The sequence below is a fragment of the Chaetodon trifascialis genome, chromosome 15 (assembly GCF_039877785.1).
Source record: "Chaetodon trifascialis isolate fChaTrf1 chromosome 15, fChaTrf1.hap1, whole genome shotgun sequence".
Taxonomy (NCBI): Eukaryota; Metazoa; Chordata; class Actinopteri; order Chaetodontiformes; family Chaetodontidae; genus Chaetodon; species Chaetodon trifascialis.
Window position 1 is genome coordinate 14,591,866 of NC_092070.1, and position 15,001 is coordinate 14,606,866.

The 15,001-nt window shown below is 43.3% G+C and overlaps 1 protein-coding gene across 1 annotated transcript in view; it reads right to left on the minus strand.

Moving 5' to 3' along the window:
- Positions 1-15,001, minus strand: part of cep112 (centrosomal protein 112) — a 94,018-nt gene that overhangs the window by 14,667 nt on the left and 64,350 nt on the right. Inside the window, exons 22-23 of the mRNA XM_070980948.1 lie at positions 12,896-12,958; positions 7,375-7,524 (exon numbers count right to left, since the gene is read on the minus strand). Coding sequence (XP_070837049.1) covers positions 7,375-7,524; positions 12,896-12,958 — 213 coding nt within the window. The remainder of the gene's footprint in view (positions 1-7,374; positions 7,525-12,895; positions 12,959-15,001) is intronic.

The window sequence follows — 15,001 nt, forward strand, 5'->3', positions numbered from 1 at the left end:
AGAAGAAATCAAACACACCCTGTGTAGGCCTCTTGAAGGTCCTTTGTTTTCATGCGAGTGAAACATAAGGATTTATGATCTCTGTTTCTCTCTCTTTGGTGACACCTATGGCCATAGTTGGTAATGCAGGTGTGTTTCTGGACCTCATTTCCCAGAGATTTAAACGGTGTCACCTATGTGATGTCAATCAGTGGGCACATGGGCCTCCATAACATTTGGAGGTTTGACCAGCCATAGTAACTGTTTACTTGCAACGCTAGCAGAGACCAAAAAACAGTCGGGGAGCAGTCTGTTGCTCCATTTACCCTCTCTGGCTTTAATGATGGCTTGTCTACTCCTGCCTACAGCCTGGATTCATGTTAACGTGGGATTCTTCAAACAGAGAGGCACAAGACATTAGGCTGTCATGGTTTCTTTGTACTTAGCATTAGGCCTGTGGTTTAATGAGTAGTTTCCGTTTGTTGTCCGTGAATGGAGTGCGGCCTCTATGAGCTGTTCCACTTCCCACGTTCCCCCTAGTTGCATCCTGGAATGTTATCTCTCTGCTTCTTCCACCTCCTGTGATATGTGGATCAAACACTGCCGGGAATCTGCCCACAGCCGGAAAAGTCATCAATCAGCCAACACCAGGCACACATGTGGAGGCGCACGCACGCACGCACGCACGCACGCACGCACACACGCACGCACGCAAACATATACGTAAATGGACATGATGGCAGATGGGAGCGTAGATTTGTATGCAGATACAAAGAGTGAAAAGAGACAGAGGGACCCATGTCTTCCACCTTACATTTTTCTGATACAATGCTAATATAAAGGACAAAATAGGCCTGAACCAGGAGTTGGTGTGACAGCAGTAAAGTCTCCTCAATCCTTCTAGAGCACAAGCAGCCACACAAGGGGCAACTCAGAATACTTGCCTCATACATGGACTTTTAATTACGTTGTTGGCCATCTCCTCACCACTCTATTCTCATTCTTTACGTTTCTTGTTCAGTATTTGTTGACCTTGTTCTTAGCTGCATGTCTATTCCTGTGTGTGTACATTGAGGGCAATGGAAAACCAGAGTCAAATTCCTTGTATGTGTACGCATACTGTACTGGGCAAATAAATAAATAGTGTATGTAAATGTCTTTGCCTTGCGAATGTTTGAAAATTTCATGAGTCACTATTCTGGCTTTGTCTCTCTACCATTTCACACTGAATAAGTTAGTGTGCAGTACAACCAGAATATGTAAGCTGGGAGCAACTTTATATGCAGAGGGGCTGTTTTGATTTACTGGACAGGAACACCAAAGATTTGTCTAAAGGTGTAAAACAGTCTGCACAGAGCTATAGACTAAGGTGTTGATTCTCAGTGGGACTGACAGTAAAACCTTTCCATATTATATAGACTGTTGGTCATTTTTTATTTTTATATACATATATACACTTCTTTTTCACATTCTAGTGTACATTACAGTTCTGACCAGTCAGTTTCATTGTATGTATACACATACTTGGCCAATGAAGCTGATATTATAGGGAGAAATGTAATGTTAATATTGGAAAAATATCTTACCACACCGTTAAATAAAAATGAAAATCATGAAAGCAGTATTCATGCCCACATGCACATAAAAAAGAAGAAAGTGACAGAAACACAGGTGGCTTAACAAACTTCAGTAAACAAATGTGCAGTTCAAGGTTGACACGAAGAACATGGACATGTGTTGAAGGACGTGGACAGACACACACACACGTGGAGGAGACAGACGCGAGCACACACTTTCACACAACGACTGAAGCAGCTCTTTGCTTCTGCAACAGAGGGTATCCAGCACACCTGTTCTTGATCCACTGCTGCCATTCCTTCCCACAGGCAAAGTCATCCTTTCAACCCCCTCAGAAACTAATGCATATATAACTAAAGAACTACACACATGCTGCAGCTGCTACAACTAGCCCCGCTGAACGTGCGCATGTTTGTGTGGCTGTGTGTGCACGTGAGCCTTGTCCCTCGTTACTGCTCCGCACGCATGAAAACAAAGCACCTATATCACATGGACTCTATCTAAATTTGACAAAGAAACGTACACCCCACATTGTCTGGCGTACAAAGAACAGAGCACCTCATATATTCACTCTCACCCTCAAACACAGTGAGACAATGGTCACTGTTGCATTATGTAATGTGTCTGCTGTCACTTCACCCTGAGGACACGACAATAGGACCTTCTCTTTGACTAGCACCAGAAGTTTCTGCTGGATGGGCCTGGATCAAAGGTGTGTATCCCTGTGTATGTGTGTGTGCACAAAACACTGAGCACATATGGGTATATGTTAGAAAATGCAACACTATAGAAAGATTTAGAGACGAGGGCACTAACTCAAAGCTATGCATGTGTGCGAGTTTCAAGGACAGAAAGACACAGATAAAGACTTGGTGAGGAGAAAGTGGGAGACAGTATATGTAAGCCCATTTATAAGAATGATACACTAATTCATAAGTGTGTGCGTGCACGCATGTGTGTGCATGCGCATGGCAGCATTCGTCAGGCAGAAAGACAGGAAGCACTGCTGTGGGGAGCAGGAACAGCGGTGCTGATCAAAGCCCAGGCGGGTGACACTATGGGCGGAGTGCCATTGTTTATTCACCAGCCACCTCTCCCTTTTGGCAGGGCGAGGTGAGCATGTGTGCTTGTGTATGTGTGTGGGAAGACAGACAGAGAGTTTGAGACAGAAAAGAGTTAGAAGATACAGAGTTGGAAAGATAGGTTGTGTGTGTGAGAGAGAAGAGACGAGGCCTGTGTGTGTGTGTGTGTGTGTGTGTGTGTGTGTGTGTGTGTCTTTGTACCTTTCTCTTGGCAGGCTAATGTGGGCTTGAGTTCTGTCAGATTTGGCAGCTGCACATTTCAGGCACACACTCCACACACTCACACACACTCACACACAGACACACACACACACACAAACCCGACTGCCCTGTGCACGTGGCCACAAAAAAACACAAATCATGTACTTAAGTAATCCCAATAATCTATTAAACCTCACATTTACCTCAAACACTGTTTCATCAAAGACAAAATCCATCCACAAATGGAGACACTTTACCAAGACACCACATGTAGGGAAGCAGATGACAAGAGGAAGTAAATAATCCTCCAACCCAAACGCTGGCTACGACCCAACGTGCTACACTGGCTTCCTCCATACTGGTTCCCATTCTCCTAACCTGAAATGAATAGACTGGACAGATGAAAGCAAATACAGCGCTTTCATCTTGCTTTCACCTTTCACAGTCCTTTGACACCAGCCTGGTTGCAGTGCATTAAAACTGCCCACTCCTTCCTCGCCTACTGTTATGAGATAATTGGCAACCTAAATATAACTGACGACAGCTTCATGTGAGAAATTATTTATAGGAAACAAAGGCAGGAAGTAAGGTGGAAGATTAGAAGGGAAATTTCCAAAACTTCTATGTGTTTACTATGTGTGTGATAGTTGCTGTTCCTGATGGATGGATGTGCTTATGTTTAGTCCACTAGCACATTGTTGAATCTCACATCCATACAGTCTATGTATGAATCAGAAGATCAAAACAATGAGCTAAAAGTGGCTCAAGAGTTGAGTTAGACATAGCCGGACTTGAGCAGTGAAAGCCCAGGATGCATCAACAGTGTGACAAAATAGTGTTGGGGGGCCCTGAAATAGGCAGCGGATGGCACACAGTTTACATTCACATTCCAGTGAATCAGACTAAAGAGCACAAGAAGCTCTTTCCCATTGTAGAATGAGTCATTTCTTTCAGTGTTAACTTAAAAAAAATCTCTTATTGAAAGACAACACAGCAAAGCTACTTGATGCTCCACCAGTGTGTTGGCTCATTCATCTGGACAGAGACTCTTACCACCCTGCACGCTTCATATCTGCAACAGACACTTTGACATTTACGCTATTTGCTATTCAAACTGAGTCAGGCCGCCAATGCAAAGCCAGTATCCCTGTCTGTTACAACACATGCCAAGCAGGCACACACTCGAGCGCTCATGTCTATATGTACACACACACACACACACACACACAGCACGCAAAAATACTCCTCCACCTAAATATCACTTATACAAAAAAACCCAGATAATGAGCATACTTAACTGTACTACCCTTGTTCTAAAAAAAGGGGTTTACGAGATACAAAGGACTCTGCAGTTAACACCCATATTTAACAAGTCACAAGTACAGTAGAGCCACAGAGGGAGCTAAATTCGGGGTAGAAATGGCAGAACGGGGCTGGCGAGGAGGAAAAAAAAAAAGGGACATCTGATCTGGTGCAGCATGCATTCAGAACAACTGTTTTGGGATTATCCCGATTCAAATGTGCGGCTAACTTTGATGTTATTTTCTTCCCCTCCCATTGTCTGAAGCCCCTCGCTCTTCATAATCCGAGCCCTTTGAAGTGAGCAGCATGGAAACAATGTCAGCAGGCGACACACTCCCTCCGATGGCCCACTGACAGCTCTCCGCCAATTTCTTTCTTTCTTTTTTCCCCTCTCTCCCTCTTTCTTCCCTTGTCCTTCTGTTTGCTGTCTCAATCCTCACACTTCCTCCATCCCTTTGTCAGCTCGCCCACTCTTTCATCCCCTTGATTGTTTACCATCTCACCCTCACTCTCCCTCGCTTTTCAAGTTTCCACCAACTCTTCATTTTATTTCATTATTTTATGTGTCTCTATTTGTTGTTTGACCAACCTTCCCTTCCCTTCCCTCATTGACTGTATTCTATCCCCTTATGTCTGGCCTTTAATAAGCAATTCAACCCTTAATTGGAGTCTCATTAGCGGGTGGTTAATACAGGGGGGATCATAATAATGAGGACACAGATAATGGAAGGAGAAAGCCTTTGTCAGCTCCCAACACAGATACAAAGACCTGTGTCTTGTAACACAGCCTACAGCAGGGGAAACATCATATGTGTGTCATGGTACAGTTAGATTACAAGCAACAAAGTGTCAAGTCCACATGGAACATAATAACATAATGACAAACATTTCAAAGAAAATGCAATAAGTAAGGGATGAATTATTGTGTATATAACTTAGTGACTTCATCGAAGAATAATGTATCTGCAGTTTTTTGTCCTCCATCGAGACAACGAGCAAAGATTGAGAATAAGCAAGGACTCCATTGAGTCAAACAGGAACGAAACATGAAATAAACTGATCCCGACTGAGTATCGCTGAACTGACACTTGTGTCAGTTAAGCATAAAAAAGTCAGTAGCTCGTCTTTGCATGCGTTCAGTCCCGCTGGAAAGGATTTCCTGGAGCTTTGTTGATCACAATCTGAACACAGTGAATGTGCAGTTATGAATGAGTCTGAAGATGAATGAATGAGCACCTGAGCTATCAGCCCTGCTTGGGTCACAACAAAGATTCTGTGAAGGGTCTGGACTGAATTATTTGGAGCACAGAACCACCATCAGCCTTTACTGTAAATCATGTATGGATAGCAACAGAAAAATGGATATTTCATTTCTAGGTGCAGGGTAAGCCATGTCAGAGCAAAACTGGCCGCTTTAGGCGAAATCTCAGGTCTGGGGTGGGGGGTGCGCTGGGCTGCAAGGGCCTGGAAGGAGAGGAGATCTAATGGGAGGTTCACAGACCTGCCTTCTTAGTATATGAGGCAGCTGCAATCACAAACAGACAAGGTTGTCTTTGGAAACATGTTCTGATCCCAGACACAACAACTCTTTATATAGTGAGCCACACCCAGTCAACTGCCACTGTGTCCCAGTCTGGTTGCTTGAGCAAGAGGCAGAATATAAGATCCTGTGAGTCCAAAAGAGAAATCTGCATGGAGGAGGATGAAGATCAGGGAAAAGAGTAGATAAAAATGAACTACAAACAATTTAATCTACTCATTTTAAAAAGTTCTATTCTCAAAATGTTGTCAACCAATATTGTTCTACACATGAAATTGAAGCAGGACAGGTTTTAATGAAATAAGCGAAAGTGAGAAATAAAAAAGTTAATGCTAATAAAGGAGCCTGAGTGTAAAGTTTAACTGTGAAAGAGAATAGCAGCAATGATATAGAGAGGCTCTGACTGAGGACGTGGGGTGCAGCAGACAGATTTATAAGCTCCAGCCAGACACAGAGCACACAAGCCACTTAAAGACACTATGGAGTTTGCAACCAGCCATAAAAATGACAGAGCACATGCATACAAACTGTGTCCATGCACTAACAAAAGAAAAGAGACCCCCGTCTGCTCTATAAAAGTCAAATCCAGACAAAGCTTTTTTGAGGATGCAGTTTACTGATGCCCCCCCATTCTCTAAATGCTTGCCTTTGCCACTGATATAAGACAGGACGTATATAAGACTGCGAGGAGATTAAGAAGATGGGAAGATAAGAGAAATAGCTAATGCAGACTAGCCCCCCCCCCACTATTGATTAAAGTGTATTTACTGGAGTAAAAAGAATCAAGGAAAAAAAAAAAAGCACTAAGATTGCAAATTTGCTGAACAAACAGCTCATGCAAACCTGTTGTGGGAGTTGGGTTTTTGCAAGCAATGCCTGAATCAAGCAACCTAATCTAACTATATACAGCATTATGGGATGGAATTAAAAAGTCTGTGTGTGTTTCAGATTTACAGTCCCATCCCCTTAAACTGTTGTATAATACACGTTTTATGGGCGCGGACGGAGCGGCAGAGCTGTGCCTCTCTGCTCTTCTTTCTCTTTTAAAATAACTCTCTGATCAGATTCATTGATGCAGATGTGACAAACCCACTGATGTTAAAACAGGAGTCCAGCTGGTTAATAACTATTTCAACTCACTGCACACCAGAGTGAAACCTCTCCAGCCGTTTACCCAATACAGAGTAAGTTGTTATCCACACATCCCGCCTGTTTGGGACTAATTTTGTGCTTTTCCTTTAAAGTCTGAGAAGTTACTTTTCTTCTTTTCACAAAATTGTGACAAGCTGCTCTGATTGATTACTGCAAATCAGCAAGAATGTGACTGATCAATTATTGTCCGCAGCTGAGAATCAGACAGATCCTGATGCATCTTGCCTGATGATGTGTTACTAGATGATACTGTATAGCACCATAACTTTCGCCCTCGGAGTTAATGTTAGATTTTGGATGGTTCAGCTATAGTATGCTGCAGCGAGCTCTGATAATGTAGTAACATTGCTCTGGACTCCGCAAATTCATTAAAAAGTTCCATAAGATGGATAGAGGAGCGGCATTTTTCAACATCCTGTATACTTTCTGCGTTCATATAACAGGGAAAAAATACAGGAGGTAATTTTGTTTCATTAATGTTGATAAACGCAATAATTCAGTAGGATTGAGTGAGTGGTCTTCCAGGTGCCCATCACTGACCTTGTTGGCCTCATCGGCACGGTGAGTTAACGTCCTCCTCTCCTCATCCCATCGAGCATTCGTCTCCTCCAGCTGCTTCTCCAATGCCTGCTGCAGACGAACAGCCTCCTCCTTTGAGTCACATACAGATGTCTGCAGCTCTGCAATTAACTGCAGGTGAGAAAAAAGTTACATTTAGGACTGTAATTCTTGATTTGGACTGATCCTCATGTATGTCCAGGATTGATAGAAAATCAGCACAAGTGGCAGAAGGACAACAGACGACACATAAAAAGTTATTGCATATCTGCTCTTGTATATAAGTTATATATACTTTTCTCTACTTATATTTGAAACAAGTGATGCAGTAAAACAATCAACCTGTTGCCAGAAACAAAAAATACTGATTTGCTTTATTTCGCTGGTCCCACAAAATGACGCATCAGACAGAAAATGCATTTCACATTTGTCATGGACTTGGATGGCAGCAGCAATCACCTTGAAATGCTGCTTTTCCCAGAGTCTCATGTCTTGTGTCTTTTTTGAGAAGAGACACAAGAAAGAGAACGAGAAGAGGGAGGAAAAAAAAAAAAATAGACAGGAAGGAAAAAACAACTTCCTTTTTGAAGAGCAGAGTGACTTTGTGTTGGTGAACTTGCGGTGCACACCAAGATGAAAAGGAACTGCCTCGGCTTTGAAATCCTCCAGTCAAAATTAACATTCTATTTAAGCTACTGTCAGGGAACGGCGGTGGAAAGATGAGAGAGAGTAAAAGAGAGGGAAAGGAAGGGAGAGAGGGGGAAAGAGAAAGAGACATAGGTGGGGGGGCTGCTGCTAGCTTTGGGCTAGACAGATAATTGTTTACCGTGTTCAAACTCTGGAGGACTAGCCCTGCTGGAATCTGCACATTGTGTGGGAGTATGGGAGTTAGAGTGGTGCGGGTCGACCACAGATGGAGAGAAAGAGATGAGAGGGAGATTAGGCTTATTTTATCAGTGGGAAAGCCACATGAAAGCAACAAATGGCACATTATTATGGGAACATCATTTCTGGGCGTAATAATTATTTTGCAATATGGATTCCCTGCATCTGCTGGTCTTCAGCCGCAGGCGGTGACGACACTCTAAACTAGTGAACTCAGCTGTCTGTCTGATTCCTGATATATGTACATATATATATATACACAACACAGCACCCTTTTCTCCATCTAATAGCCAGCCAGGACTTTTTAAGGCTGTAATTGTTCTGGTGAGACTCGTCTATTTTCACAGCCTGCTAGCATCTCTGTTTAGGGCTAAAGGCGGGCTTACCTCTCCATGTACCTGGGGTGGTCTCTGTTTGTAAACAGAGAGGTGAATAACTGATAACTATAAAACAAAGGCCAGCATGGAAAGGGGATGCTTTGCAATGTTAATGAGAATAAAGACTTGCTGGCTGATGCTGAAATAGAGCAGCCTGGTTCCAGACCTCTGAATTACCACACACATACCTCTGATTCATGAAGTGATTCATAACGTGAGGTGAAAACAAAATACATACACTAACATCGTGTACATCATAAGAACGCCATACACCACAAAACTGGAGCTGAAATTGTAAGTGAGGACGCAATTAGTTAATTGCCAAAATGACTAATTTGAACATTTTTAAAGTTCAAGTTTATTTTTAGACATTTTATACAGTGCAACTGACTAAACAGATTAATTATTTTGCAGATTAACTGATAAAATAAAAGTCAAAGCTCAGCTAGAAACTAGGTAATGATTGTACGGTTGGCTCCCATCGATCAGTGACTTTATAACTTAACTCATTAGCATGCATGAACTTTTAATTCAGCCTGCATAATGCGATTTTTTTGGTCACCTCTGAGGCAGCACAACAAGCCGCCAAAAAAGCACTGACATGCTGAGTCACCTTGTAAAGTTGGATCAATTAGAATTAATTCGAATTGTATTTCTGATAAAAGTGAGTGAAACATTCACTCTTTCAGCTCTGTTTTGGTCTCCACCGACTCCTGAGGGAAAGATATCCCTCTTAAGCTGCCACTATGCTCACGAGCCAGTCGTTAACTGCCTGCTATTTGGTGAGCAGGGTTTCCGTTATGCAGTAATTACCGGTTTGTGAAAATATTCTGGCTCACCGCTGCCTCTCTGATGTCCGCCCTCCCTGTCACTCCTCTCCTAATATTTTCACATCTAACTCGGTGAATTGAGGGTTCATTTCGACCAAACCGGAGTTGGTGGCGTTTGTTCAAACAGTGAAAAGACAAAGCAAGACAGTTTTGGCGAGGTTTGTTATGTTTCTGTCCAGTTTGAATGAAGCGTGTTTTATGATGATAAAATTACTGTTTCTGTAAATGGAGTCTGGTGGCTTTGGTGAAAGCGATATAGAGGGCTGTTTCTGGTTAAACAAAAAGGATGTTACTCTTTTACAGAAAAGGTCATTTCCATCATGGTGTCTGACACTCAAAATAACCATCTGAGCTCGTCAGTGGCAAACACCAAAACACTTTTAGTGGACATACTTTGATGGTGCGTAAACACCCGGAGGGATTACATTGCAGCCAGCCGGCCTCTGATCCACATGAGCTTCAACAATGATCAATATGGATAATAACCTGAAGTATAAACAGTCAAGGATGGTTTTCAAGTATTTTTTTAAGCAGTGAGAACGTATCAAAAGGAATAAATACTCTAACAGATCCTTTTTGGTTAATACATGCCAAAGAGGTCACCTGTGAACACTGTTTGTGGAACTTAACAAGGTATATTTGCATATGGAGTGAACTTCAACCTCTTTCTTCCAGAGCATGGCATTTTTTATACGCTGTGTCTCCCATGGCAAACTCCCTCCGCCTCCTCTCTGCCTCCATGGTGGATGGCCAGGGATAAAGTAATGATCTCCCACCAGTGCCACAGCTACCACCCACTGTAGACTGATCATTAAGTGGGGGAAGAGAGCAGAGCCCTGTTCAGTTCACAGGTCACCAAGGAGGACCACTCACAGCTAGATGCTTAACACACAGGATTGGATTTGAGAGACACTAATTAGGAGAGTTTCTGTGTGTGTGTGTGTGTGTGTGTGTGTGTGTGTGTGTGTGTGTGTGTGTGTGTGTCTGAATGAGAGAGGCTGAGAAAGAGAGACAAAAGCAAAGACGTGCAAGAGAAAGGGATGTGTGTGTGTGCGTACATGTAAACATATACCCCTACGTGGTGCGTCTCCAGTCCCCTCAGGATAATGTATGGCGTGGTATGTTTTTAATTGGGCTATTAGCTATGCAGTTGAGCTCAAGAACGATGCCCCCTGTCAGACACCGAGGGGTTAACAACTGGGGTTAGCCTTTGAGGTTCAAAGGCCTCTTGTTTACATTTGACTGAGTTGCCCCAAGGGGGGTTCCACCTTTACCTTTCAAAACAAAGCCGCCCAAGCCCACGACAAATAGCCTGCATTAATCACACGTATTAATGTTTGCACAAAAACCCACACGATCAACATAACCCTCCGCGTCGCAACACACTTCAACGACGGTGTTGAATTGTGCGAGACTTTTCTTACGTGTCAGAGAGAGTGTTGCTTGTTGAACCTGTGCCAGCTTTGTGTCCCCAAAAACAGTGGATTAATCACTTGTTGCTTTGTCTGCGGTGGCGTTCTGCACCGCCAAAGCGGGCAAACATGGCTGAACTTTCGCACAGCATCCGACTCCTTTTGAAGTCGAGCATTGTGTAACCTAATAAGCTACCGTTTTCTCACAACATCTGCTTGTCAACCTCGCTTTCAACTCTGTGCCTTTGCCAGCCAACCCAAAATGGGGGGATTTAAAGAGGAGAAGAAAGAAAGAAAAACAACTAAACCCCCTTCTTTGAATCTCCTCTTTGGGTAACGAGGTGCAATTACGGCCAAATGATTGTGATATTTTACCCTGCTACATAATCAAGAAGAAAACTCTTTTCTTTTGTAATGTAAACACTACTTTTGGTGTTTTGGATCTTTTAAACTGGTGAGGTAAAAGCTGCCTGAACTTTCTGAGACATTTTGCTGAATGACAGAGTGTGTCCTGGGAAGTTGTACACCTGGTCGGGGGGGAAGAATTAGCTCAGTTTTAAATGGGCTCAGTCTGAGGAGATGAGCAACAATGCTAAGAATATGGCCCTCAATGATGCCATGACAAGAGGAAAAGTAACAGGCACTGAGATGAAATAAAGAGGTCTGAGAGACAAAGGAGGGGAGGAGAGTACAAGTGGGGGTGAACGGTAAGTGTTAGGGACTTAAACTGATCTTTTGAGGATGATTTATATTTCTGCTTCATTGCAGAGGCAACTTGCACTCCTACGTGTTTTTGACAATGGCAGGAATTATCGACTCTATTTAACACGACATGAAATGAGCTGAACAAAGGCTAAGTAAACTTTGCCCTTAGCATAGAATTTGCATTGTGTTATCAAGCCAGCGGAGCCATTTCCAACCTGCTAACCTTCCCATTATTGCTCTCTATCACTACGCGAAGGAAGAAAGGTATGTAATTAATACACAACACAGACTGATAATGTATCAGAAATTCATCTAGTGTTGCAGTGGTGCTATGATGATCAAAGGGCTAAATTACATATTGAACTATAAATCAGTTTCAGAGGGCACTGATGTTGGAACGGATGAAGCTCACTGGAGAAGCATAAATCTGGATATAGCCCCTTTAACATATAGCACATAGCATTCAACCTACAAATGGATGGAGCAATGTGTGGATTTTAAAGTAGTATGAATCAATTTTTAGCAACTTGGGGGCATCTGAACAAGCTGTAAACACAACAGTGATATATTAACTTTATGTTAGCAAACAGTTGCCTGTTAACACATTCAGGAGACACGAAGCAACATCAGCATTCACTTGGAGTCCTGTTTCTGGCCACGAATCCAAGTCTAACATTCACTCTCCTTCCAGCTCACGATGAGTGACCGCTTTCACATTATTCACTGTTATATAAAAATGCTGATTTGTGCAAGCTTCAAGGGTTATCTATAGAAAACATACAGGTAAGAGTACGAAACCTGATGGTAGACATTTCTGTTTGAGCTACAAAGGAGACTTTTTCCAGCAGTCACCTCTAACACCTCTGGACATGAGGATGAAAGAGGGAACAGGAAAAGTAAAGACTACAGCCAGACAGCAGAGCTTCAGATATTCTTTATATAATACAAACTTCTGTGTTTTATGTGTGGGTTTATTTGACTGAGCTCTGCACAAACCTCATGCCAGATATGGGACGGATTTGTGTGTGTGTGTGTGTGTGTGTGTGTGTGTGTGTGTGTGTGTGTGTGTGTGTGTGTGTGTGTGTGAGAGTGCACCAGTGTGTTTGTGCATATGTGCTGAAGGGTAAAGGGCAGCGGTGGCTTGCTGTGTGTTCAAGAGTGTGTGTGAGTGTTTTCATGTGTGCTTCCTTCACCTCTCCCATCAGTACGTTTGTCCAATCTTTCAAGCGGTTCAGGGGAAAAAGAGGAATATAAAATGAAAGGGGGGGGGGGGTTAGAAGAGAAAACTGATTACCTGGGCAGACTTGGCGAGCTTCTGACCGTACTCCTTCTCAATCTGCTTCAACCTGCTGTTGGTCTGCAACAAGAAGGGAGAGGGGAGTGTGAGAAAGAGATATGCAGACAGACGGATAGAGAGACACAAAGAGAGAGAGAGAGAGAGAGAGAGTTGAAATTGAATCTTCTGTTAGGAAGTGCACACGCTACCCTCCCAGCCTAGCCATGCTCACACACACACACACGCTCATATTGACCTCTGCCTCTTAGCAGTGTGTCCCCGTGGTCCAGGCCCGGAGCCCCTTGGCACAGCGCCAGCCCCAGTGTTCATGTGTGCCAGCAGGTAGTGACGGGCATGGTGCACAGTGGGCACCACTCCCCCTTTGATCCCCTGCCAACAATTCATCACTTAACAAGAAGGGGGGGGGGGGGGGGGGGGGCAAGTGTGTGTGTGTGTGGGGGGGATTAAAACGTTGCTGCCAATTAGCTAAAGGGATGAAAAAAAAAGAGTGATCAGGAGAAGCTGGGAGACACAACACGGAGGAGACAGAATAGGAATGAATGGAGACTGTTGTTAGGAGTTTATTGAGCAGCGCTCGTCTCTTTGTTTTCGGTTGTTGCTCTATGGGAAGCTAGCCAGCTGGAAGCAAAGACTGTGAGGGTCTAATGCAAGATCTGTCTCCGTTCAGCTAGCCGTGTTGTGATGCCAGAGTTTCAATGAGAGGCTGAACAGTGGAGTGAGATAATGAGGTGTGAAGTGCTGGAATTCGACGGGGATGTCAATGGCTGCCAGTACGCATGGTGACAAGGCCTATACAAGCACTGCAGAGAGGCAAAGGCTTTAAGTAATGGGGGATAAAGGTCATTATTTGAAAGGCAGGCAAGTCCTTTCAAGTTTTAAATTCATGCCTGGGGATATTAAGTACTGTATATCAGTATATTTATATTGTTTGTTGGTCTATTATTTTGAAAACTCACATAATACAGAAATCAACATTTCATCTCATACATCAATCTTCTTAGCACATCACAGTTGTCTAAAAGCTGATTGCCTTTATTAACTGTGTACATCATTATGCTGCTCTGTTTTGCTACTTTCTCTTTGTTGAATCCACTTCCGCACAGGTGTTACAGAGGTTCCACCTCATCTTACTTCAAGGAAATATGAGAAACTCGAGGGGTGGGAAACACCAGAGGCCCGACAATACGATATTATCACGATACTTCAGCAACGATATGATATTACTGCGATTTTACACATTTTGTCTCTTCAATCTGTTCATCTCACGGCATCTCTATAGCAGTAAAATGGGATTGTGAAGCAGACAGACACTGCCATAAAAGCCTTCCAGTCCCGCTGACCGTGACCTCTGTTGACCTCACCAGAAAAAAGCGCAGCACCATCTACTGGACCAAAAAAGCAATTGATTTTACTATTCTAGTACCCAAAAGTTTAATTTTCAATGTGTATTTGTAATGTTAATAATTTCTAAAAGAACGATCGATACGTGCTTGTATAGCTACAATACTATAAAAACACCCATAAGACAAACAGATGCGCACACACACACGCGCGCACACACACACACAGGCTTGACTCTCTTGTCCTGACAGCCACTGACAGACAGACAACTCACTAACAAACGCCATTTCATTGAACGCACCCCTCACAGCCATCAACACCTGAGCTGCGTTTGGACTCTGCACCCCATCCAAACAATTCCTGACAAACATCACTGTCCCGCTCTGAGCGGACACACCTGTCACCACGGAAACACACAGCCATCACCAAGGATACCGGCCTGTCTTCCTGCGCCAGGACCCTTTTGAGTGGCAGCCCGCTCGTCCCTAGGGGCCCTACAGTAGCTGATGAGAGAGGGTTAGACAAAGAAGGATGTAGAAAAGACGGGAGAGAAAGAACTGTGTGTGGGAGAAGGGCGCAAATGGAGTCTTTCAATGTTTTTCTTAACAGCTGACACATTTGTTGTCTCCCTTTATTGCTGCATCTGACTACAGCGTACTTGAAGAGACACTGTGGTAGTTAGTCTTAAGACTTTCTCATCAGATCATTTGAAAGGAGGCTATATTTCATTTAAAACAGGGCACATGACCATAATTCTTGAAA